The 25,876-nt window shown below is 47.6% G+C and overlaps 3 protein-coding genes across 3 annotated transcripts; all 3 read left to right on the forward strand.

Moving 5' to 3' along the window:
* Positions 1 to 23: 23 nt before the first annotated feature.
* LOC142577737 (uncharacterized) lies at positions 24 to 1,699 on the forward strand (the record flags this gene model as incomplete). The annotated part of the gene is made up of 1 exon (XM_075687190.1): positions 24 to 1,699. A coding segment is annotated over exon 1 (1,425 nt), but the record flags the coding sequence as incomplete, so codon positions are not given.
* LOC142578682 (uncharacterized) lies at positions 1,678 to 5,695 on the forward strand. Its single transcript, XM_075688155.1, has one exon. The coding sequence runs from the start codon at positions 1,981 to 1,983 to the stop codon at positions 5,638 to 5,640; it is 3,660 nt and encodes a 1,219-aa protein (XP_075544270.1). The 5' UTR covers positions 1,678 to 1,980; the 3' UTR covers positions 5,641 to 5,695.
* A 16,346-nt stretch (positions 5,696 to 22,041) lies between these two features.
* Positions 22,042 to 24,792, forward strand: LOC142578684 (uncharacterized). Its single transcript, XM_075688158.1, has 4 exons — positions 22,042 to 22,289; positions 22,381 to 22,520; positions 22,600 to 22,775; positions 23,460 to 24,792. Exons 1-3 carry the CDS (start codon positions 22,113 to 22,115, stop codon positions 22,649 to 22,651), a joined length of 369 nt encoding a protein of 122 aa, XP_075544273.1. The 5' UTR covers positions 22,042 to 22,112; the 3' UTR covers positions 22,652 to 22,775; positions 23,460 to 24,792.
* The last annotated feature ends 1,084 nt before the right edge of the window (positions 24,793 to 25,876 follow it).

The raw sequence follows: 25,876 nt of genomic DNA on the forward strand, positions 1-25,876 counted from the left end.
CAGAGATCGGCTCCGGGATTGCTAGCCAATTACGCAGTGCTAATTACCTCGTACCAAAGTTTTGCTTGCACCAATGTGTCCGTGAAGGCGAGCGGCATCGACCGATACCAGCTGACCCCAGAGGTGCTTTGCCATATTTCGTGACTGCTTCTACTGCCGCCGTGCGGAGGATTGCTAGGCTTAGGCGTGTTCCGCGGACACTCGGCCCAACAACACCGTCGCACCGACAGCGGCCTGCCGTACACCTCGGCGGCTGCCACTCGTCAGCTCCGAGATGGAGGCGCCCTCTGAAACAACAATGATCGTGGACAATCACATGTGCGTTCAAGTTCAGGGAACAGAGATATCACCCGAGGAATACCACAGCGACGCCGGATGGACGCTCGCGGGGGAACGCATGTCGAGGCTGCGTCAGCGGACCCCCACCAGCGGCAAGCCCGACGCACCCGGCGGGTGTCAAACAAGCACGAGGTCAAAATTCTACAAGAACGTCAGAGCCTCGGCCATCAAGGCAGCACGCATGCCAGCCATGCCACTAGAAGAAACCAAGATAGTAGTCAGACCCAGAGGGGGACTGGACATCGTCAAGACCGGCACCACCACCGTCGCTGCGGCCATACTCGCTGCGGCCAAGATCACGAGCGAGGAAAGCGCCGCGGACACCATCTGCCCCAACACACAACAGAACATCATGGTCGTAAGTACACCGAACGAAGACAACGCGGCAAGGTACGCTAAAATCCAGGAATTATCCATTCAAGGCAAACCCTACGAGGTCAGCGCATATCGCACTGCACCTCACGACACCGTGAAGGGCGTCATCAGAGGCATCCCCATCGACGCGAGCGCCGACGAGCTAGATAGAAAGATCGTCAACGAGAGGAACCCGCTAGCAGTGGCCTCAAAAAGGATTGGAAGCACGACCACTGCGATTGTGGTGTTCCAGGGGCCCAAGGTACCGAACTTTGTCCGATACGGAGTCACCCTGATTCCGTGCCGCCTCTACAAGAAACAGATCGACGTCTGCCAGCAGTGCGGCCGAGTGGGACACCGCAAGGACGTTTGCCCGACCCCCACAATCAAGACGTGCCTGGCCTGCGGACTCGCGAACCCTACAGAAGACCATCGCTGTACCCCAAAATGTCAGTTGTGCGGAGGCGAACACCCGACCGGAGACCGAACGTGCAAGGCGAAATACAAGATCCCCTACGTAGTGCGCAAGCGACAATGGGAGCGCCGACAGGCCGAACGCCAGCTACTGTCGGAGAGCGATTTCCCGCCACTGGACAAGCCGCCAGCTGCGCGAAAGTCAAGGACCCCATCGGAAAACCGCGCGCCCAAATCCAGAGACAGCAGTTGTTGCAAGAGAAGCCTCAGCAGGAAAACGTCACCGTCGCGTGAGCGAGTGAGCTGGGTCGACGCAGCGAAAGGAAACAACATAAGGAACGTGCAGAAAATCACCGAAACCACGAAGAAAGAAGATATTAATAAGGTCCGGGAGGCAAATGAGCTCCTAAGACACGAAAACGCGGCGTTGCGAGCGACCATCAACAACCTCACGAAAGAGATCGCCGAGATTCGTCAGTTGCTGCTATGCAACAACGAGCCTCTACAGAGACCCACGCCAAGCACAAGCAAGACCGAGGAAACGACAACGAACATCAAGGAGACAGCCATAGAGGAACCGGCACCGAAGAAGCGAGCCATCGAGGCCACGCACACGCAAACAGAAAACGATCGCATCGACAGCCTCGAAGCGAAATTCGAAGCGACATTCAGCAAACTCGAACAGCTAATCACGACAAACATCGCAGCAGTGACAGCACTGAAACAAACAATGGAGACCTACCGAGCCGATAACACGAACAGATTCGCCTACATCGAAAGAACCCTACAGCCGATGGTAGGCCACCCGACGTTTGCGCCCCTCTTCGCGCATCATCCACCCAACCAGGGAGCCCCGTACACGGCAACGCAATCATGGCCGCCAACGCAACACCAGCAGCAGCAGGTGTAACCGCGTGGCAGTGGAACTGTCGCGGCTTCGGAAGGAAGAAGGCAGTCATCCAACAGCACATCGTACATGCCGCGCGCAAGCCAGACGTTATACTACTACAAGAGACACTAACCGACGCACCGTCCCTCCCCGGCTACAGAGTGCACAAGGGACCGCCCGACGGCAGAGGCCTGTGCACCCTGGTCAGGAAGGGACTCACGTTCGTCGAACATGAGCTGCAAAGCAATCTCAGGTTCGAGCACACACTGACCGAAATCATCCCTGGCAAGAAGAGAAAAGGAAGCATATTTCTGCTCAACGTCTACAGCAAGCCATCTCAGAGAAAACAGAGATTCAAGACATTACTGCACAGAGCCAGCACCGCAGCGGGCCGTAACACCCTGATCGCGTGCGGAGACTTCAACGCGATGAACCCTGCCTGGGGCTACACCAAGTACACAGCAAAGGGCCGCGACCTGTACCAAGACGCCACGGAACTCGACTTTACCCTCATCACGGACCCGACACATCCGACGAGAATCGGTAACTCCGTGTCCCGGGACACCACTCCAGACCTCACGTTCGTCAAGAACGACATCCGGGGCGCGATCACATGGAGAAACACGGGGATCGACCTAGGCAGCGACCACACCATCGTGGAAATCGGCATACCGGAACACAACGACACCAGCGTCAAAACACACAGATGGATAGACTGGGATGCCTTTCGAGACGCCAGAAGCCAGAAGAGCGACGGTGACGACGAGATCGAAGACATCGACTCGTGGACGGCCGAAATCACCAAGAGCGTACGCGACGCGACCAAAGAGATTGAAACGGGCGCGGAGATCGACAAAGTAGACAGCCGGCTTGCGCATCTCATCGAGGCCAAACAGTCGATACTAAATCGCTGGAGGAAACAACGGCTTAACCGAAGACTGAGAAAGAAGGTGGCGGAGCTGAACCGAGCGATCGAGGATCACTGCCGCGCTCTCTGCATGCAACAGTGGAACGAGATCTGCAACGCGGCAGACGGGCAGATGCATAGCGGGAAGACGTGGAACCTACTGCGGCACCTGCTCGACGAAACGAAGACCAAGTCGCACCAAAGGGACAGACTCGCCAAGCTCATACATCGGGCGGTCTCAGCACACGGCGTCGACGAAGTCACCAGGCACATTAACGACAAATACCTGCCGACTACACCTACCGAACAACACGCGCCGTACAGCGGCCTGCCTAACGCGAACCTCGATCGTGACATCGACGTCGAGGAGGTACGCGCGGCCCTGCACGACCTCAACAGCCGGTCGGCAGCCGGCCCGGACCTCGTCACGAACAAGGCGCTCAAGAACCTCGATGACGGCTCGATTGAAAAGCTCGCACAATACTACAACAAGTGCTGGAGAGCGGGAGCGCTGCCAAAGCTGTGGAAGACAGCCAAGACCATCCTGATCCCCAAGCCGGGGAAGCCGCCGGACACGGATAACCTCCGGCCCATCTCGCTCACGTCCTGCGTGGGCAAGGTGCTGGAGCACGTCCTGCTCAACAGGTGGCAAGACTACCTGGAACGAGAAGGGCTGTACCCGGCCACTTTGATCGGCTTCAGACAGCATCTCAGCACGCAGGACGCGATGCTGCAGCTCAAACACCAAATCATCGATGATGGCGGCAGCGCCCGCGACAACAAAGCCATCCTAGGGCTCGACCTGCAGAGCGCCTTCGATAAGGTGAAACACTCGGCGATTCTGTCCCAAGTCTCCAAGCTCAACATGGGGGAAAGATCCTACAACTACATCAAGGACTTCCTCACGGACAGGACTGTCGAGCTACGAGCAGGCGACCTACAGACGCAAGAGAAGAAGCTTGGGAGCACCGGAACACCACAGGGATCGGTCATTTCGCCAATGCTGTTCAACCTGGTAATGATCGGAGTGGCCGAAAAGCTCGGGTGCATCGAAGACGTCAGGCACACCATCTACGCGGACGATATCACGATATGGGTGACCGGTGGCAGCGACGCCCACATCGAGGGCGCGCTGCAAGCCGCCGTCGCCGCAATAGAAGACCAGCTGGAAGGCACCGGACTGAGATGTTCGCCGAGCAAATCGGAGCTTCTCATACTCCCACCTACCAAATACAGCAGAGGCAAGACTAGACAACGCGAAAACGAAAAAATCAGAATCGTGACCAAATCCGGCAACGTAATCCCCGAGGTCGGCAAAATTAGGATCCTAGGCATGGTCATCGAAAAGCACGGAAGGAACGGCGAAACCATCACCCGTCTCAAGGCAAAAACAGCCAACGCGATTCGACTCCTCAAACGAGTCACTTCCAGAAAGGCTGGCATGAGAGAGGAGAGCCTAATTAGGCTCGTCCAATCTTTCATCATCGGCCACGTCGCGTACGTTGCAGCCTACCACAGATGGCTGCAACACGAACGAAACAAAATCAACGTGCTCATCAGAAGAGCGTACAAGACAGCGCTCGGCCTGTTCGAGTCCACAAGCACGGCCCGCTTGTTACAACTCGGGCTACACAATACGCTCGAAGAAATAGCCGAAGCGCAACGGACCTCTCAACTGGAGCGGCTGTCCATGACCAAAGCCGGGAGGAAGATACTGGACGATCTGGGAATAAGACGCTCGAACGAGGTGGAGATGAAGCTCCCCGTCCCCGAAGAGGTCCGACGCCAGACCAGAATCGACCCCATACCGAGGAACATGAATCCCGAGTTCAACAAGGGAAGAAGAGCGGCGAGGGCCAAGGCTCTCATCGACCAGCATGCCAACGACGAACACGCGCGGTACGTGGACGCGGCCGAATACCAACGGAACGCCTTCGCAGCGGTCGTCATAGAGGCGTCAACCGGCGCCACGAGGACGGCAGCGAGCGTGAGAGGCACCGAAGCGGAGCAAGCGGAGGAGGTAGCCATCGCCCTGGCCATCGCCGACGCAGACTGCCACACGGTGCTGAGTGACTCAAGACAGGCGGTGCGAAACTTCGCCAAAGGGCGAATCTGCAGGGAGGCTGAGCGCGTACTGCGAGCGGTAAAACTAGACGAACGAAAAGTACGACTCAAGTGGTTCCCGGCGCACGCGGGCGACGCGTCGGAACGCAATGAGAACCATAACGAGACGGCACACGCCGCGGCGCGAGCGCTAACCAACCGCGCCCCGGCGACAGACCGTCCGACATGGTTCGGAACCAAGGACCGCATGACGGATTACAATGAAATCACGAAGGCCTACCGCTTGGCTCGCAGGACTCTTCCACCCCCGCACCCGAGACTGAGTCGAGCGGAGGCGGTAGTACTGAGACAGCTCCAGACCGGATCGCTACCGAGCCCGAAACTGTTAAATCGCATGTACCCCGAGACATATCCGACAGATATGTGCAGAGTCTGCCGGAGGGGGACCGCAGACTACACGCACATCTTGTGGGACTGCATTAAATATCCAGAAGACGCTAACTCAAGAACACTCCCACCGCGGCTCGAGGCAGCCGCGAAGAGCTACGACCGAGACGATCAGCTCTGGGCCGTCCAGCAGGTCCTCGAGGCGCTCGAAAGGCACGGACCCAGCGAGCCGGCAACGGCGAGCGGAGACCCGCGCCGAGTAACGGCACCTTCGAGGATGACGTAGGCCCTCGTCGGGGCGCGCGAGCGCCCAACTGCAGGCATGAATAAAGTTTCTCCAATCCAATCCAATCCCTGTTGCCTTTCTGAAATTGTATTCTAACGTGTGCCTTCCACTACTACAGTATGCCTCTGTATATCTCTGCAAATTTAATTATAACCTCATTGAACGCGTCCAGGTTAAGTTGATGTCTATCTTCAAGCACCACTTTTTAAGTTCTAGCGACCATAGTCTAGCCCTCTAAATTACAGCTCAACTACCACCTCTAAACTGAAGACGTATTAAATCATACCTTCTGTGTTTCTTTATGGTAGCCCATGAAATTATACATTGCCCAAAGCTTATTGATAACGTGCAATTTTCTGTGCGGCAAATGTACAAGGCAACGTTCCGCGTTTTCTGCATGGCCTTGTTGCATTAAAGACTGTCCTACGGCTCGACTGCAAAAAAAAAGCTAATTATTGTGCCTGCATTGACATTCTTCGGAGTTAATTTCCTTTGTTTTGTATATATATAGAAAATCATGTTGCATGATTAGCTCCCTTTTACGCCCGCATCCTCATTTTCTGTTTCGCTATTTGTTTCTCTATCTCACATTGTTTTGTCCACATTTGTCTTCTCTGTACATTTTCTCTCGCGGGTTGCTTTTTAAGTGCACCAGTGCAAAGGCTCCATAGCTGCTACTGGGAACTTATTATTATTATTATTATTATTATTATTATTATTATTATTATTATTATTATTATTATTATTATTATTATTATTATTATGCGTAGTCATCCCAGATATGTAGTTCCTCGGACAAGAACTCGTTATGGAAAAGGACAAAGAAGGTACTACATCCCCCACCTGTTTAATAACCTTCCCAGTGCTGTACTGGATCAGACAACTTTGTCGGGATTAAAAAAGGCCCTCAAGGCAATGATAGAATAGTTCACACTTGTATAAAGTCTCTTTTGTTGTAGTGTGATCTTTACCAAAATGAATGTCAGACTGTTTCCGCTGTTTTCACATTTTTTTTCTTTTCTCGTTCTAGATAGGTTGTGACTTTGTTTACATATTGTGCCATGTTTACTCAATTGTAATGGTTGTTGAGTGCTATGTGTTTTCATTTGAACATTAAGTGTTGTTTCCTGGGCGTGTTTACCTGAAAAACCTGTGAAACGGTCTTTCTTATTTTTTTTTAGTTTGACATTTAGTTTGTCTGTAATAAGGTTCATAATGCATCGCCCTGACTGCCAGGCTTCTGCCATACAAGCCCACAGAAGGCTTCGGCAGACCTAGCAAAATCATATGTACAATTTCATTATTTGTAATAAAGATTATTATTATTGTTATTATTATTATTATTGTTATTAAAAATAATAATAAGAGCCAGGATTTGGATTTGTTCGCGATCAAACATTTTCGCGAAACTCGCTTACACTATTATAAAACGCGCTACCAGTATTTCACGACTTTCTTGTGCTGCAATGTCACACCCGAAAAGATGTAATTTCTTCGGGGCATTCTTGTGCATTCTTAAGAACGCATAAAGATACATGCCCTCAATGGGTGCAATTTGATTTGTAGCGCGCCTACTATTCGCACTGCGTAACTTCGTATCTACACACAACATGTATCCGGCGTCCTCTGCCAAGATTGTGCAGCCCGCCGCGGTGACCAAGTGACTGTGGCGTTCTGCTGAGGACAAGGTCACGGGTTCGATTCTCGGCGGCCGCAGTCCTGTTGGCGGAAGCATGCAGAAGCGCTCCTGCATAGAAATCGGCAAACGTGCAGGCTGGAGAGCGCAGCAGCAACGCACCATGTCCAGGCTGGACGTGCTGCAGATCGAGCGCGTACGTTTTGCACCAACAGAGGTGCACACGTGTTCACAGGAAAGTCGCGCTTATGCTTCGACCACGTGCATTGCAAGACGCAGCATGCGCACGTGTGCGTCACATCCAGAACATCCACACCAGGAAAAATATTCAATATGAACGCCAATTGAAAACATATTCTCTCATTTCGCAATCTTCAAGGTGCTTTCGGGAAGGCGACGACAATCTACATAAAGGCCCAGTATTTATTTTCTCTATCTAGACCTTTAGGCAGAGCATAAATTTTCTTATTATCCGTCCTGGAGAGCGCCAAGGTTACAGTATATGCGAGCAAGGACATGAAGGATAATATGTGATTGATATTTGACTTGCTGAATTTGCAATTCATTATTCTCGCGGCATGAACAGCGTAGTAGCGGAGAAAGGGTGGGGACGTGGAATAAGTCAACCTTGAAAAACGCAAACACACACAAACACACACACAAGGCAAAAAAGAAAAACACTTTCGCTGTTTCTTTATGAAATACAGTCGATGGAAAGCACCTGGGAGGAACTGCATTTTAGTTATGCGACTAAATGAGCGAAATTGCTAGTCAATAATGGGCCGCTAGTAGGCACTCCATTTAATGCTACATACCCAAGAAGCTGTGGCCACCAGTGGGTCTGATCACGTACGATGTTTAGCTTCCGACACGCAATTTCGAATGCAGGCTACCAAGATAAGAAGGAAGCGCTGAAAACAAAAACAAGATCAGAGATAGGGCGCAATATGATAAACCAAAGCCGAGATAATGAAATTGAAAAGAGTATAACTTCCGTGGTGCGTGAATAAAGCGGCAGGGCCTCTGTTGCTCGAATAGTGCCGCCATTTCTGTCCCAAGGTCCTAGAAACCTTTATGTCAATTTCTGTGCGGATACCAAGCAATGTCTTAGCTGCCATTCGCGCTGTCGTGAGTTACCGGCGGCAACACAGCACGTGATCAGTGTCCTCTGTGAGCTCGGGCAAAGTGGCGAAAGCAACTCCACGATTTCGGACAAAAATATCCGGTTTCCAAGATAGAGCATGGTCGGCGATACCCGGCGCCTTAGACGCCGTCAGCTTGCCTGTTCCGTTCGTGGGGGCGCTGGAGTCGCACGACGGGTCGAGGCTGAAGAGCAAGGGAAAGCGAGAATAACCTTTACAACAGGACCGCGTGCCAGCCCTTCTAATTACTGCATACATTCATTATGATCCAAGTCCTTCAATAACTGTTCTTTATTATGACGGTAATTACACTAGCACTCGAGGCGCGCCGTTGGCGCCGTCGTGTTGTCCGACTATCGACGGTGCGTGCGCGAGAGCACCTGGAGGATAAGAAGGCCTCTACGTGTAGAGGCATTCTCCGTGCAGAGACCTTAGAAAAAATTACCGACGATTACGTTACTTCCTAATGCGAAATTTGAGCGCAGCAAATAAGCTGTTTCACCTTTTCGATAGATTGAGGCAAAGAAATCGAGCAACACATGTATGCGCTATCACAGAATTTTTTTTTTTTTTATATTTCCCGTACTCCTGGATCATCTCGACGGCGGCGACGGTAAGCTTCTGCTTCGGCGGCACGCACCTCTGGATTCTGACGGCGACGGCGCTGGGCCTCTGCTCTGGCAGCTCGTTTAGCAGCAGCAGCAGCAGCAGCAGACGGAGGACTTCCATCGGTCGTCTCGCTCATGGCTCAGAAAGAACTGGCAGATAATTTCGCAGTGGCGAACGGCAGCGGCAATTTCGGCTCGGGCGGTGCACATATACAGATCCGCCGCCACAGATCTGGCTCTCTGATTGCCACCGCACAGGGCGAACGGCAGCGGCAATTTCGGCTCGGGCGGTGCACATATACAGATCCGCCGCCACCGATCTGGCTCTCTGATTGCCACCGCACAGGGGTTGCATTGGAGGAGGAGCGAAGAAAGGAATTAAGTTCGAGCCGGCGCTTTGACAACCGGAGACTCGCAGGAAGAGGGGGGAGGGGGGCGGCGTGTACACCCAGCGGCAAACGATGGGGGCAGAAGCGCGCGCAGCAAGCGGACAACACGATAAAGGGAGGAGGGAAGAGATAGCAGCGACTGACTGATGCCGCTGACGCCGATAGTGAGTCAACCCCAGCTGCGGAGTTGGTTTCAGGGACAACGCCGCCGATGCCGACACAAACAATATGATACCCTCGCTTCCGCAGCGCTAAGAACCAGGTCTAGCCGTGGGAAGGTGGTCACGTATTCGTCGACGTGCCGGGGCCTACGTGAAATAACCGGCGCGTCGGCAACTGAAGAGCACCCTATCCGCCACACAAGAACAGGGGGGGGGGACCATTTCCTCCTCTTTCTGCATGGCGGCGACGGTGTTCTATGCAGTCACGTTATCTTGACTCTCTAGCGGCGTCAGCGGCATCCAGCGGTATCAGTCGGTCGCTGCTAGCGCTGGGGGGGGATGAAAGGGGGGCGGAGCTGGTTACGAGGCCGACGACAACGCCGGCGACGACGCGAAACCCAGGAACGGACGCCAAAGAGCTGCGCTCTAAAATGGCCTCCACACACGTAGAGGCATTCTCTATGTAGAGGCCTTAAAGAAGACTCCACATGTAGAGGCTTTCCCTATGCAGGGGCATTCTCCGTAGAGAAGCGCAGTGCACGTGGCTGCAAACGCCACGAAGTGGACGCACCGTCCCGCGCTGCTCAGTCGGCACGTCGTGTGGCTTCCGCTGCGGGCGCGCGTGTTGTCATCCCAGCAGCTGCGTCCACGGTGCACCGTTGTTCGCCGGGCGTAAACTGTGCACAGCGAAGCTTCCGTAGAAGCGCACATGTCGATAAAGTGGGAAAACAAAAGTATAGAAAGTGACGTCACAAAGGGAAATGGCAGTGACGTCAAGATCTTACGCGGGTTGGCGCGAATGTTTGAATTCCTTTAGCGTCCGGCATTACGGCCGCTACGACAGCAGTTATCTTTCTTTTGAGGCTGAGGCACGCTTGCGACTCGCCTCAGCTGAAACTCCAGCGTGTCCTTTAGCAATTAGGAGTGACTTATGTCTCAATGTGAACGTAATTAGGGTGTCATCGACGGCAATTGCTTCCTTGGGTAGGTGAGCGAATAGGATGGAAATAAATGACACTGCCAAAGAGCTTTCAAAATCAACTTCACTTTTATTCGTCTTGAATAATGCAACCAACATAACTGACCAAACAAAGCATGTTTCAATGATGAGAAGTACTATGGCCAGCACACTGTCGTGAGGCATAGCAACTTATCCGAATCCTTTTCACAACATCATTTGTAATTCCTTGCGACATCATGCATTCATATCGAACAATTATCAAACAACAGTGCCCCACGTTATCATTTAGAAAACATTCCACTTACTAATTTTGCTGCCCGTCGGACACTCAGAGCCTGTGTTACGGAGAGTAAACAAGCTTAGCGCGACGGTTCTTCGCGGGGCGTCCCGCATTTATCGTCACGACGAGACAAGTGCGTCAGATGCCGCAGCGTGAACTTGAACAATAACAAAAAACCTGCACTCACACCTTCCGCCAACGAATGCAGTGCGCTCGATCACGCAAATTTTGAAGTGAAGCGCACGCCACACTTTGAAGAAACACGCAAGTAAATGAAAAATAAACGCGGACGAGACCGCCGCGGTCAAGAGAGCCCAAGGCCATTCCTCACGACATAATAGCTGGCTTGCACAACCTTGCCAAGTCTTGCGCCAGACTCGCTGGTTGATAGGGGTCGCCAAGAAATAACAAACATTTTATTTCTTTATTTCTTTATTCATTTGTTTGTTTGTTTGTTTGTTTGTTTGTTTGTTTGTTTGTTTGTATGTTTGTTTGTTTGTTTGTTTGTTTCACAATAACCCTAAAGGCCCTCTAGGGAGGCTATGACATAGAGTAAAGGTTACATCGATGAGGCAAGGAACAGCGCATAATTGTAAATACAACACAAAACCAAAATTGGGATAAAATTAGTTACAGTGCATCAACGTAGAAACACAGAAGAAACCAAATAAAAAATAGTTATCTGTACAGCAACTTTGAATGATTTGCACAAACGATGACAACGTCACAGAGACATTGGTTATCGGTGCAAAGAAAGGAAAATCAGTTTACAAATCAGAGAGTGAAACGTTATGTATTGGATATGCATATTACTGCGCAAAGCATCTGTAAATTTCGAGGCATTTGTTTCCGTGACAATGTGCGATGACACTCTATCGCGGTGCGAGGTATAAATGACTGACCAAATGCGTGGGAACGACACATGATGCATTTGACTTTGCAAGAATATGATGCATTTGACTTTGCAAGAATGATCACGACGGGGAAAAATGGCGGAGGGTTCACATTTGAACACGTTATGAAGAGATACGTGATAGTAAAGCTTATGGAATAGTGTTAAACGAGATGTATTACGACAAAATGATAAGGCTTCAAGCTCGGTGCAATTTTTCAATGCTGTTACACTGGTTTCTCGTGAATAATCTGAAAAGATGAAGCATGCAGCACGGTTCTGCAGGGCTTCTAAGTCAGTTATTAGGTACGTCTGATGGGGATCCCATATGGCTGAAGCGTACTCTATTTTAGGGCGTATTAGTGGTGTGTATGCCGATTTGCGTAAGTGTACGGGAGCATGTTTGAGGTTATGTTTAAGGAAACCAAGCGAACGGTTTGCAGAAGCGAGGATATGGTTAATGTGATTATTCCACGTCAAGTTAGGGGTTACGTGTACGCCAAGATATTTGTAGCTGGAAACTTGTTCAACAAGGCTGTCGTTTAAGATGTAAGATGTTGAAGTTCGGGGTGTCTGATTAGTAAAAGACATGAATTTAGCTTTAGCAAGATTTAGATGCATTAATCAGGTTAATTGAACACCACGCCTTTATGGTGTTTAGGTCAGATTGAAGAATGGCATGATCACAATTAGAGTGTATATCACGATATATGCGCAGTCATCAGCAAATAGTCTGATATTGGATTTGATGCCGTCAGGCATCATAATAATTAAATATAAATCATTATAATAATTAATTATAATCGTTATAATTATATAAATATATAATTATTATAATATAATTAAATGTAATTAATAATTATTTGTAATGTAATAATATAATAATTAAATATAAATAATTAATAATATAAATAAGAAAAGTATAGGCCCAAGCACACTTCCCTGTTGTACACCAGATGTTACGGGGACTAGAGATTAGTTGTGATTGTTAAACGATGTAAACTGCATCCTGTTAAAAAGAAAGTCTTTTATTCATGTGACAACCGTAGAGTCGATGTTCAGCTGTGTAAGCTTGTGAATAAGTCGACGATGAGGGACATGGTCAAATGCTTTCGAGAAATCTAGGAATACGCCGTATACGTGAATTCCGGTGTCTATAGATCAATTCATTCTTGTGCAAACAGCGCGAATAACGGGACACAGAAAGAGGCACGCCTCTGTCGTGTGCCTCTTTCTGTGTCCCGTTATTCACACTGTTTGCAAAAAAGTTAAATTGAATTATGGGGTTTTACGTGCCAAAACCACTTTCTGATTATGAGGCACGCCGTAGTGGAGGACCCCGGAAATTTAGACCACCTGGGGTTCTTTAACATGCACCTAAATCTAAGTACACGGGTGTTTTCGCATTTCGCCCCCATCGAAATGCGGCCGCCGTGGCCGGGATTCGATCCCGCGACCTCGTGCTCAGCAGCCCAACACCATAGCCCTGTTTGCAAAAGAATGTGTTCGTACCAACAAGCCCGGCTAGCCACTATTATGAAGTTCATTGATGAATGTATGTCGTGAATGAAGCCAGCGAGCTGAGTGTCACATGAATAACCTCTACGAAAACTGTGCTGCTGCTTAAATATGGGGCTATGTTATTCAAGGTAGTTATTGACCTGGAAGTGTATAATATGTTCGACTAATTTGCAAATGTTACTTGTTTAAGAAATTGGTCGATAGTTAAGAGGTGAGGAACGATCCCCAGACTTGAAGAATGGCGCTACCATAGCCACCTTCCAATCGTGGGGGATAACGCCTGTTGATAGGGATTGTGAAAATAAGGCGGGCAGTATTGGGAAGATGCTTGGGGCTATATTTTTCAGAATTATTTTATTTAAGCCAGTATTGGTGCTGCATACATTGTGAAATAGAAAAAAAAACATTCGTTCTTTTAGTGCATGAAAAATATTTGAAATTGAAAATTTACTCGTGTGCCAGTATTCTGATTACAAATTTTATAGCAATTTTTTTTTACACATAGGTTTTCTAGTTTCAGTGTTTGTATCCCCCCTGCCTCACCTAGTCGCACCTAAATCGTGCACCACTAACTGATATCCTTGGCGATAGGTTTTGGCACGCTTTTCGTTCCGAGCTTCGCGACCTATTTACTGTGGACTCTGTCGTTCGTGCACACAGTGCAGTGTGGAACGCATCGTGACGTCATCCTCCCGCTGGGCGGCGACGATTGAACGCCGTCGGTTCCTCGTCGCGCTGCCAGCGTCGCGCCACGACTCGCTCTGGTTGACCGCAGTGCGCAGCACTTGTCTCCCGTGTTTCGTCGTGCCGCGTAACTTAAAACCAAGGAAGTCCCTGGTTAAAGGGACCCTAAAGAGAAAAATGATTTCTTCTGCATCAGTTAATTGCCTCTCTCCTACACCAAAAAACACCCCTCTTGCCACGATAAGACGCTTGGTAAGCCAGAAAAAGCGCAAGCACGAAAGACGGGTAGCGACGCCTCCTTGAAGTTCCCGCGCCTGGTCGCTGTGACGTCACAGATTTTGATGGCATCTTCTAGGGCCTACTTAAGTATATAGCGGTACAGATTGACTACATTGTGCTTTAAAGGAACCAAATATTAAACATGGCAAGATTCGGGAACCTATATTCAGCCAACGCGGCCCAAATGCGTCGGTATTTCGGCGCGAAATTCAAATACTGATATTTCGACCTTCATTTTCTCATAAAATAATCAAACTATTATTTTGAAATGACTGCCTGCAGAGTTCTCAAACAATGCTTTATTCGTCTAAGCTAATTTATTGTTTCGCTTTAGTGTCCCTTTAAAACAGCGTGTGAGGAGCTCGAGCGCTATATATATATATATACCTCTATTGCGTGAATTATGAAAAAGTCATTTTAAAAATTATTTTTTTAGCTTTTTTATTGATTGAATGAACAAACACATATACAAAAGGTTTCAGAGTTATGACGACTGTATTAATAAAGATACAGCTTTGTCCCAAATATGGCGCCCCATGAAGATGGCCGAGTGCTCTTGCTGCCATGGGCGGAAAACAAAGCTTCACGGACGGTGGTCTTTTTAGCGCGATGTGTGGAATGAAATGAAACAGTTGTTTGCTGCGTTCAGGCAGAGATGAATTTTGCACTTTCTCTATCTTAACGACGACTTGTTTGTGCAAGATGGCCGCTTACATCTTTGTTTCTTCTCTTCAACTTCTGGCCAGTGGCCGAGTTGGTCAGACCGGTCGTCATTGGGTGGCATTGCGGCCACTGGTCCCTGTGCTTTCTTTTATTTGAACCTGGAATTCGATGTCTTGACTGGAAGGCCTTCCTGGTCGCTTTTTGGGTAGGCACTTGTTATGCGAGGTAAGGTATTCTGCAATTTCTGCTTTGAATTGAGCGAGCGGTAGCACTTGTTTCTTCTCAAGCTGCTCCTGCACCCTCCTGTACAATAGCCATGCTGCTACTACCGATAAGTCTAGCATATGCGTAAAAATTCGAAAGTTCCATTTCTTCGACCTAATGTGTACGCGGTAAAGTCCAAGCAGTGAGTCCAGCAGGTCGACACCACCCATGTGCCTGTTGTGGACCTTTACTACGCTGGGGCAATCAATTTCGCAAAACTCCTTGGCGGAGGTAAACCAGCGCTTAGTCTTTTGTACTGGATCTCTCCCAACAAAGTTAGTTAGTTAGTTAGTTAGTTAGTTAGTTAGTTAGTTAGTTAGTTAGTTAGTTAGTTAGTTAGTTAGTTAGTTAGTTAGTTAGTTAGTTAGTTAGTTAGTTAGTTAGTTAGTTAGTTAGTTAGTTAGTTAGTTAGTTAGTTAGTTAGTTAAATGGTGGTTTAATGGCTCAAAAGCGGCTAAGGCTATGCTGCTCCAAACACGAGGTGTTTTAAAATCCAGTTTATGAAGAAAAAGGCTGTGTTAATAATCTATATTTTATGTAAAAATCCAGTGTCGTCTAGAAATTTACGGACGTCAGATAATGGGACTAGCGGATCATCGTGTAAAATTAGAGCAGGGTGTAAAGGTATGTGTAGTTGATATAATTTGTGCAAAAGTGTTCGTCTGTGTGTTCAATCTGTGTACATGTGAGTAATATGTGCATAACTGTTAATGGCTGTTGACAGTTCTCGCATGTTCGTGTGTCTTCTTTCGTAAGTAAGTAATTGTGTGTGAGGTGTGTGTGCCCAATGTGTAGTCGGCATAAAACTACTTCGATGAACCGCTCCTGGTGATAGCATGACTTCCACTCGCCAAATATGCGTTTCGTGAGATGTAGCTTGTTGTCGGCACAACGGTCCCATTCGCGTTGCCATTTTACCGTTAAGGCTTTTCTAATTTGCCGGATGCTATCTTTATATGGGAGTGTTGTGTTTGTAATGTCTTTGTGCGCTGGCCATCAATGCATATCGATCAGCTGCTTCGTTACCCGGTATCCCAACATGGCTTGGGACCCTGCAGCAACGAATTGACCTTCCGTATTCGTAAAAAGCCAGCATGTTTAAAATGTCTCCAATCAGAGGTTCACACTCAGATTTCAGATGTAGAGCCCTCAGTGTGCTTAAAGTATCTTTGTATATGACTGTATTTTTGTGTTTATCAGCGATAATCTTTTTAACAACAACCCATATAGCGAAAACTTCGGCCGTAAAAACAGAGGCGTGTTGTGGCAATCGAATACTTGCTTCCCAATTTTCCGTTACGACCCCCCCACCCACGTCTTTTTTTTTTTCATTTTAGAGCCATCAGTGTAGAATTCTATGCGATTTTGATATTTGTACTGAAGAACACGAAATTCTTGTGTAATGTGTTCGCGTGGGGTGTCTTCTTTAAATGTGTCAATGTCCAGTCACATAACGGTTCAAAATCATGCCACGGGGGCAGACGCTGTGGCTTTCTGGCAACCTGGAGGACTTCGCAAGGAATGTCATAATCCCGAACGTATTCCTCATATCGCAGGACAAGTGGTTTAATCATGTTCGGTTTATTTGTATAGTGTAGGCGTGAGTTGCACTGTGTGACGATGTTGTAGCTTATGTGTTGCGGTGATGACTGAATTCTGAGTATGTAAGAGAATGTGAGTAATACTCCGCGCTGCTGTAATGAGGGTTCATTACACTCGACGTATAAACTTTGAATAGGTGAGGTTCTGTAGGCACCACTTGCCAGTCGCAGTCCAAGGTTATGTACTGGATCAAGTCGTTGGATGTAGAATTGTCTGGCTGAGCCGTGAACAATGGAGCCGTAGTCTAAAAGGCTACGAACTAGAGACCGGTTCGACAGAAATGTCATGGCGCGGCTATCGTATACCACCGCGCACACGATAACTCCACGTCATCTATGGCACTTGTGAGTGCCTCTGAAGCACCACGTCCTTTACATTTCAGTTCCTTTTCGCTTTTCAGGCGGCAGTTTGGTAGACGATTCACCCTCACCGTACCGATTGACAAAATTCCACCTTGTGATAGAGTGACCTGCAGCTTCGGGCTATTGCACAGATGGCAGCACGTTCCCATATTTTGTCTTTCAAGTGCATACTGTGCCAAATATGGCACACACCGATTTCGGGTTCTCTGCTGTAGTTAAAGACGAAATTGAGAATACTAATATCTGGCTTGAATGGGTGAGACCAAAAAATATGCCAAAATAATTTTTCTATGTTTCCGCGGTGGAAATTTTCAGAGCAAAAAAATAACAATTGCTCGTGTTTGCCCCCTCCGAGTTTCACGTCGCTTCCCAAAATCTTCTTCACCTCTGTTTTGCGTATCGCTCAAGAGATGGCAGCGCTTGCCCATAATGAGAGCGCATAACTATGAGAATCACTCTGACGGTATCACATTCTCTACTGGGAATCTCACACACGTGAACACAAATGGTAACCAGTATGTGCCAAATATGGGACGCCATGCAATAGAGGGATATATATATATATATGTGTGTGTGTGTGTGTGTGTGTGTGTGTGTGTGTGTGTGTGTGTGTGTGTGTGTGTGTGTGTGTGTGTGTGTGTGTGTGTGTGTGTGTGTGTGTGTGTGTGTGTGTGTGTGTGTGTGTGTGTTATAGGTGCAGGGGTGCAGCGGTGGCGTAGAGGTAGCACATCCGCCTCGCGTGCAAGAGGACCGGGGTTCGAATCCCGGTACCGCGCAATTTTCCACCGAATTAAAAAAAATTCGCGTGTTGATAAAATTGCATACACAGACCTGGAGTGTGGCCTGATCCCGGTGACCAGAACCGGTAACGCACTCCCTCACCAGAGCAGGATTGGCCACCCTGGTGCAGTACTTGGCCACAACCTCCTATATGAACACAACAATCAAACCCCGGCCCCTCAGTCCCCAGCAGCTGCGAAGCAACTGACCACGGCGGCGGTCAGACCTGCGACGCAGCAGAGGGTCCTAAGAATCCCTGGTTCCAGACAGACCGCCATTGGAATCTGAACCTGGCAACGTTTAACGCTAGAACGTCGTCTAGTGGGGCGAGTCTAGCAGTGCTATTGGAGGAATTAGAGGGCAGCAAATTAGATATAATAGGGCTCAGTGAAGTTAGGAGGACGAAAGAAGCATGTACAGTGCTGAAAAGCACTGTACATGCGTCGTGTGCTACCGGGGCTTAACGGAGAGACGAGAACTAGGACTTGGATTCCTGATCAATAAGCATATAGCTGGTAACGTACAGGAACTCTATAGCATTAACAAAAGGGTGGCAGGTCTTGTTGTGAAACTTAATAAGAGGTACAAATTGAAGGTCGCACAGGTCTACTCCCCTACATCCAGTCATGATGACCAGCAAGTCGAAAGCTTCTATGAAGACGTGGAATCGGCGATGGGAAAAGTCAAAACAAAATACACTATACTGATGGGCGACCTCAATGCCATGGCAGGCAAGAAGCAGGCTCGAAAAAAAGTCACTGTGGGAATATGGCATCGGCTCTAGGAATAGCAGGGGAGAGTGATTAGTGGAGTTTGCAGAACAGAATAATATGCGGATAATGAATACCTTTTTCCACAAGCGGGATAGCCGAAAGTGGACGTGGATGAGCCCGAATGGCGAGACTAGAAATGAAATAGACCTTATACGCTACGCTAACCCTGGCATCATACAAGATGTGGACATACTCGGCAAGGTGCGCTGCAGTGACCATAGGATGGTAAGAACTCGAATTAGCCTAGACCTGAAGAGGGAACGGAAGAAACTGGTACATAAGAAGCCGATCAATGAGTTAGCGGTAAGAGGGAAAATAGAGGAATTCCTGATCAAGCTACAGAACAGCTATTCGTCTTTAACTCAGGAAGAGGACCTTAGTGTTGAAGCAATGAACGACAATTTTGTGGGCATCATTAAGGAGTCTGCAACAGAAGTCGGTGGTAACCACGTTAGACAGGATACCAGTAAGCTATCGCAGGAGACGAAAGATCTGATCAAGAAACGTAAATGTACGAAAGCCTCTAACCCTACAGCTAGAATACAACTGGCAGAACTTTCCAAGGTAATCAACAAGCGTAAGACAGCGGACATAAGGAAATATAATATGGATAGAATTTAACACGCTCTCAGGAACGGAGGAAGCCTGAAAGCAGTGAAGAAGAAACTAGGAATAGGCAAGAATCAGATGTATGCGTTAAGAGACAAAGCCGGCAATATCATTACTAATATGGATGAGATCGTTCAAGTGGCTGAGGAGTTCTATAGAGATCTATACAGTACCAGTGGCACCCACGACGATAATGGAAGAGAGAATAGTCTAGAAAATTTTGAAATCCTACAAGTAACGCCGGAAGAAGTAGAAAAGCCTTGGCAGCTATGCAAATGGGGAAGGCAGCTGGGGAAACAGATTTGTGGAAGGATGGTGGGCAGATTGTTCTAGAAAAACTGGCCACCCTGTATACGCAATGCCTCATGACCTCGAGCGTACCGGAATCTTGGAAGAACGCCAACATAATCCTAATCCATGATAAAGGGTACACCAAAGACTTGAAAAATTATAGACCGATCAGCTCACTCTCCGTTGCCTAGAAAGTATTTACTAAGGTAATCGCAAATAGAATCAGGAACACCTTAGACTTCTGTCAACCAAAGGACCAGGCAGGATTCCGTAAAGGCTACTCAACAATAGACCATATTCACACTATCAATCAGGTGATAGAGAAATGTGCGTAATATAACCAACCGTTATATATATCATTAATTGATTACGAGAAAGCGTTTGATTCAGTCGAAACCTCAACAGTCATGGAGGCATTACAAAATCAGGGTGTAGACGAGCCGTATGTAAAGATACTGAAAGATATCTATAGCAGCTCCACAGCCACCGTTGTTCTCCATAAAGAAAGCAACAAAATCCCGATAAAGAAAGGAGTCAGGCAGGGAGGTACGATCTCTTCAATGCTATTCACAGCGTGTTTTCAGGAGGTATTCAGAGACCTGGATTGGAAGAATTGGGGATAAGAGTTAATGGAGTGTACCTTAGTAACTTGCGATTCGCTGATGATATTGCCTTGCTTAGTAACTCGGGGGACCAATTGCAATGCATGCTCACTGATCTGGAGAGGCAAAGCAGAAGGGTGGGTCTAAAAATTAATCTGCAGAAAACTAAAGTAATGTTTAACAGTCTCGGAAGAGAACAGCAGTTTACGATAGATAGCTATGCACTGGAAGTGGTAAGGGAATGCATCTACTTAGGACAGGTAGTGTAACCAATGCGTAATCAAGCGTAACCAATGCCGCATAATGACGTCGGCGCCCACAAGTTGTATACGACTTTCCAGGTCAATATGCACTTGCCATATTGAGCAGCCAGGCCTGAATCCAATTTGGCATGGGCTAAGAAGCATTCTCTTATTATAATATTCATAACGCGAACATGTAAGGCTCTTTCTGTCAACTTTACAAAATTTGACGTTACGGCAATTGGTCTGATGTTGTCTAAGGTATAACCCTTTCCCACTTTTTTAGGCAATGGTATAATCTCTACAATCTTCCATTCTGGTGGAATCCAAGCCCCTCTGAAAGAATAATTTATAATGTTTAGTAGACCTTCTTGCGGCTCGTTTTATAAGATATTTAACTTGGCCCAAGTGACTTCATCACGGCCTGGAACCGCATTCGGAATCTTCCGTAATAGATTGGACAATTCATCCACAGATATCTCCGTAAAATACTCATCAATAAGGAAAATCAACATAGGGGGAGGAACAGTAGAACAAAAGGCATGCTCCAACCCTTTGCCAATAACCTCCAATGACTCCATCGAGTCTTGTGCGGCGAAATCTGTACATTATACGTTCACGGACTACGAAATCTAAAAAAGCCGAATAGGGCGCGTCTGTTATTGTGTTTGGCAAGAAAATCAAAATGTTTTATGTAATATATTCATCTTTTGCTTTCGACACAGTACGTTTAAATGTACCTACAACGAATTGATGGCCGGGCCAAATTTTAGGGCATTGGTTATGTAATAATTCCTTACAGGCGACTTTTCTCTCCTATAATCCCACGAGCAGTCATCATTCCACCAGCGCGAAGAGGATTCATCTTTCACTGCGTGGACCTCAAATTCAGCTTTCCTGTGGAACTTGTTTAGCAAGTGCTTAATGCTTTTCGCTTAGAATTCTCGTTAGGTAGGGTAGGCAATGATGACCGCAGATTACTTTGAAATATACTGTGTGGAGTCTCACCCATAATCTTGGGACAAGGGAACAACAGCACAGTAGTGCAAACAATCGCAAGGGCGTTTATTGCACCTTTCATTCGGCTAGCACTAATGCGTGCTAGCCGAATTGCTCTCCACAAAACATACCGATGGGCGCACGACATATCTAAGAAGTCCAACTCACCGTGACTGGATATCGAGCGAATATGTTCACCCAACGCTGGACATCAAATTCCTGGTCGTTCGCGTGTACGGTCATGCGAACGGTGGCGCGCTTGTACGATCGTGTTCGTCCGTTCCGGAGTGCTCCTCCTAGGCCCCGCGAGACGGTCTCGCAGAAGCATGCATCGGCGCACGCGCGGAACCTCCGCGCCGCTTGCCGATCCCAAGCCAAAGAGGAAGAGCGTACTCCCTATCGCGCCTGACTAACCTCGCCGTTAGGCGGCGTTAGCAGCGCCACACTCGCACCATCTCTCTTATAGCGTCCTCGATCACCCGCACCGGGGCGCCTTGGTGCGCACCTTCATCCTGGATCAACCACACCGGTGCGCACCGACCATCCTCGATCACCGGAAGCACACCCTGTTGGAGCGGTTTTCCGCTGCCCCGTGTCGCACCAAGAAAATCGATGGTGCGCCGGGGTGCAATCCCAGCAAGCACTGCGGAACGCGCGACGCGCACTGCCGACTGCAGAACCGCGGACGCTCTGTCCCGATAGCTGCGGTTGCAACGGAGTTGGCTAGTGGAGATGTCGGCAATGAGAAAGGAGGCGCTGCTTGTTGCCGCAATCGATGAGCTTTTTTCAAGTTCGTCTGACACCGAGGACGACATGATGCTCTGCCTCGTCCATAAACAATGTGGTGAAGAGCGGCCGAAAGTGGACAGGTTCGTTGACCGGGTCGTCAGGCGCCTCGACGATACCGGAGTAAGGAGCCTGTGTATTTGCAATTGTTTACTGCTGCCAAAGCATTGTGTAAGGCCACTTTCATGTGAGATGTTGTGTCGTTTACTTGCAGTTCCGGCAGCATTTCCAGATAAGCAGGAGCGTCTGCTACCGGCTGATTGCGGATTACGAGAACGCCAGTTTTTATCCAAAGCGTTATGGAGGCACGCATCCGCAGAAATCGGCTGAAGAGCACGTTCTTTCGTTTCTTTGGTGAGTTGTTTGTCCCTGTTTGTTTCTAAATAATTCTAGTCAGGCACTTGCATGCGTGACAAGTTGTTTACTTCGTCAGGTTCGCAGGAAATAAACTATCGAGTGAGCCGTCGCCGTCATGTTTGGAATGACGGACAGCACTGTGAATGGAATCATCGAACGTGTGTCGGGCTTCTTGGACAGCATCAGCGCGGATGTGAAACGCCTTCCAGACATGCCTGAACAAAAATAGCAGCCAGCGCCACGTTCGAAGAAGTAAGGCGACGGTGTTGTCATAAATGCTTTTATTGGGCAATTGTTTACTTGAACCTTTTTTTTAAATATTAGAATCCAGAGGAGTTTGTTTCTGGACCGCTGTTTGCTGCTTGTTGTGCATCCCGCAGCATTCGAAATCTCGGTAAGAGAGGCCCTAGTTCTCTCCTCTTCAAAGATGAGTTTCGCAAATGCGCTACAATTAAGAAGATGGCTTAAAAACAAACCATGCCTTGGGCTGTTAACTTTAACAAATGCTCTACGTGTCTGTTGGAGACTGCATATGAAGTCGAATTGAAAATATATGAAAAAAGGAATAATATGAAGGAATTGCATTTTAAGTGCAAGGTTTAATCCCGCCTTTGCCTTGCATGCTTTGAACTTTAATCCATCCTCAGGCTAACGAGTTTTATGGCAACAGTCTCGTCGTGTTTGCTTTTTGGTCACCCACTGTTTTTGTTCTCTGGTGAGCACTACCTGCGCATAGTGTAATCGCAGGTAAGGCATTTACCCAGCGTTAATTTTCTCTCCTTGTATGACTGGCCATATTGTGGTTCTTCACACACATTTTAGCAGCTTTTTTCTGCGTATTGTGTAATTAAAATAGTTAATATTGGTATTTGAGCATGCTAGAGAAAGTAACTGGGAAGGTACATTCAAAACCCATTAATGTTTCACTGGCTTCAGATTTCAGGTTTTCCAAATGTCTTGGGATGTGTTGACGGAACATACATAGAAACGAGGTGCCCAGCCGGGAAGATTGCCTCAACATATACAAAGAGGCACGACAAGAAGTCATACGGCGTTCAGGCAATTTGCACTGTTCATCGCAAGTTTGTGGATGTGTTCCTCGGCCCCACAGGCAAGATGCACGACGCTGACACATTAAAACGCACTTTTGCTTTAGACAGACTGCCAGGAGTTTGTGAAGGCAAGTATCATCTGCTTGGTGATACTGCCTATCCACTCCGAGAATATCTCCTGACACCATTCAGGGACTGTGGTTCCATGACCCCTGAATCTATAAAATATAACTTGCGCTTGAGCTAAACACGGGTACGCATTGAAAATGCTTTGGGCCTGCTGAAAGGACGTTTGAGGCAACTTTTGTACTTGGAATTCTGGACGGTAAAGAAGGCCACATTGTTCATTCTTGCACACTGCGTACTCCACAACATGTGCCTTGAAGGAGGGGGCAATTGCCTTGACTATGGGGATGTGGGTACCACAAATGCCAGCAGGCCAAACCTGATTGAAATGCTAGCTTCTGTAGACTCAAAAACAGAAAAAGTGCTGAAGCAGCTAGGATATAAAAAAACGGAAGCAAATTGTACGGTACCTTCATACCATTCAGTGAGCCACGACTATTTAGTGCTGAATGTGGCTGTTTATCTATTTTTTTTCGGTTTAGCTTCATAATGTCTTCCATACCTCTTTCCTGGCCGTAAGAAAAATAAGGCTTCATGGCAGGTTCACGTTATTATTTTCTAGTGGCAATTTTACATTATTGATATTAGCATGCAGCATGAGAAAAATGCAGGCAATCGAATAGAATATCTTATTACAGTATGATGACTTTTCTTAGTGGTGACAGTAGTCCTGCTTCGATAACAAATGAATGAAGGAAGCTGTCCAAACAGATATTTAGAGCATTTAAGGAATTTTATCATTTTCAACGATATTGTGCCGGCAGGTTTTTTGTAAGTAGTAGGCTACGACAAAATGTCTGCTTGGAATTACCATGTAGAATAACACAGAAGTGTGGGAGGTAAGAGAGAGTGTATGTTGCATTTAAATGCTAGCTGCGCTTGCTGCTGTTGACCAAGCATAGCTGAGAGAGAGTCACCTGTACACTGCATTTCCATGCATCAGTGCCAAGAGTCGCATGGTTATGAGCTGCAATTTCATATTCCCTTTCCGGTAAGTCACAATTCGTAAGATACCCTTACCATGCCTTGTTCTCACAACTTGCTTTGTACAAGTGATCCACAAATAAATATTCTTTACCTTACCTAGGTTCTCTGTCATCTGTCTTGAGCCAGGCGCAGTGAGCTGTAATAAAATACATCATGAATGCTCACAAGGTGTATCTTTCAATATATTTATTAAATATTATGAACAGAAATGAAATGGAAGATACAATGTGATTTAAAACATGATGATCACAACAACATATTGCACAGCGTTGCCACTTTGGCCTAAGTGGCGATAAGGAAAATGCATAATGACGTGCTTCGCAGATAAGAGGTAGAGTAAATGCACACCCATCTTGTCCTCTTCTCATCTGTATCTCATCCTCAGGGCAGTTTTATGTTTTTTTAGCCAAGGACCAAGTACAGATGTCGAACACTATGGACTCCAGGAAGACGCTGCTACTGTAGGCTGATTTGGTGCCCCCAGCAGATGTTTCAACAGCTCCACCTTCTCTTGTGTCGTCGCTCTCGCTGCTGTTTTCTATCTTCATGAATTTTCCACATGATTTCCGGGATGCTTAATTTTGATCTTTTGGGTGGAACTGTGCCATTTTGCTTCTCTCATCTATACTCATCCCTTCCTGGTCCTCGCAAAAGTTCAGGTTCAAAACTGTCGTCTATATGGATTTAATCTTGGCCAATTCGTCGTCAAAGGGCATTTCTGTGGGCTCGGCACCTGAGGTTGCATTGTTCTTTTTTTTTTGCGTCAGAGCGTCTATTTTTTATGGTCTTAAATCTGTTTTGGCACTGCTCTGCAGTTTTGCAGTGCCCTGTATCATCTTCTATATCTAAAGCAATTGCCGCCCACATGGCCCTCTCGTTCTTAAATCTTTTCATCGGGCCCACTTGGCTCAAATAATCATAAAATTTGTCCAAAAGGACCCTTGTTTCCCCTTCACTCCATTCACTTGTTTGAGGAACCTTCGTGTCCTGATCATTTCTTTCATTAGCATCTGGTAATGAGAAAACAAATTCATGCACGTCAATTAATGTACAAATGGCTCTGTCGGTACCATCCAAGAAATAATAGCCACAAAAGTGACAATGGCAAGGGGGATACACGTGAAAGAAAGCTAACTGTCGACTGGAACATACCCAGACACCCTCGCAGCGACCTCATGACCGCGTTGG

The sequence above is a fragment of the Dermacentor variabilis genome, chromosome 4 (genome assembly GCF_050947875.1).
Source record: "Dermacentor variabilis isolate Ectoservices chromosome 4, ASM5094787v1, whole genome shotgun sequence".
Taxonomy (NCBI): domain Eukaryota; kingdom Metazoa; phylum Arthropoda; class Arachnida; order Ixodida; family Ixodidae; genus Dermacentor; species Dermacentor variabilis.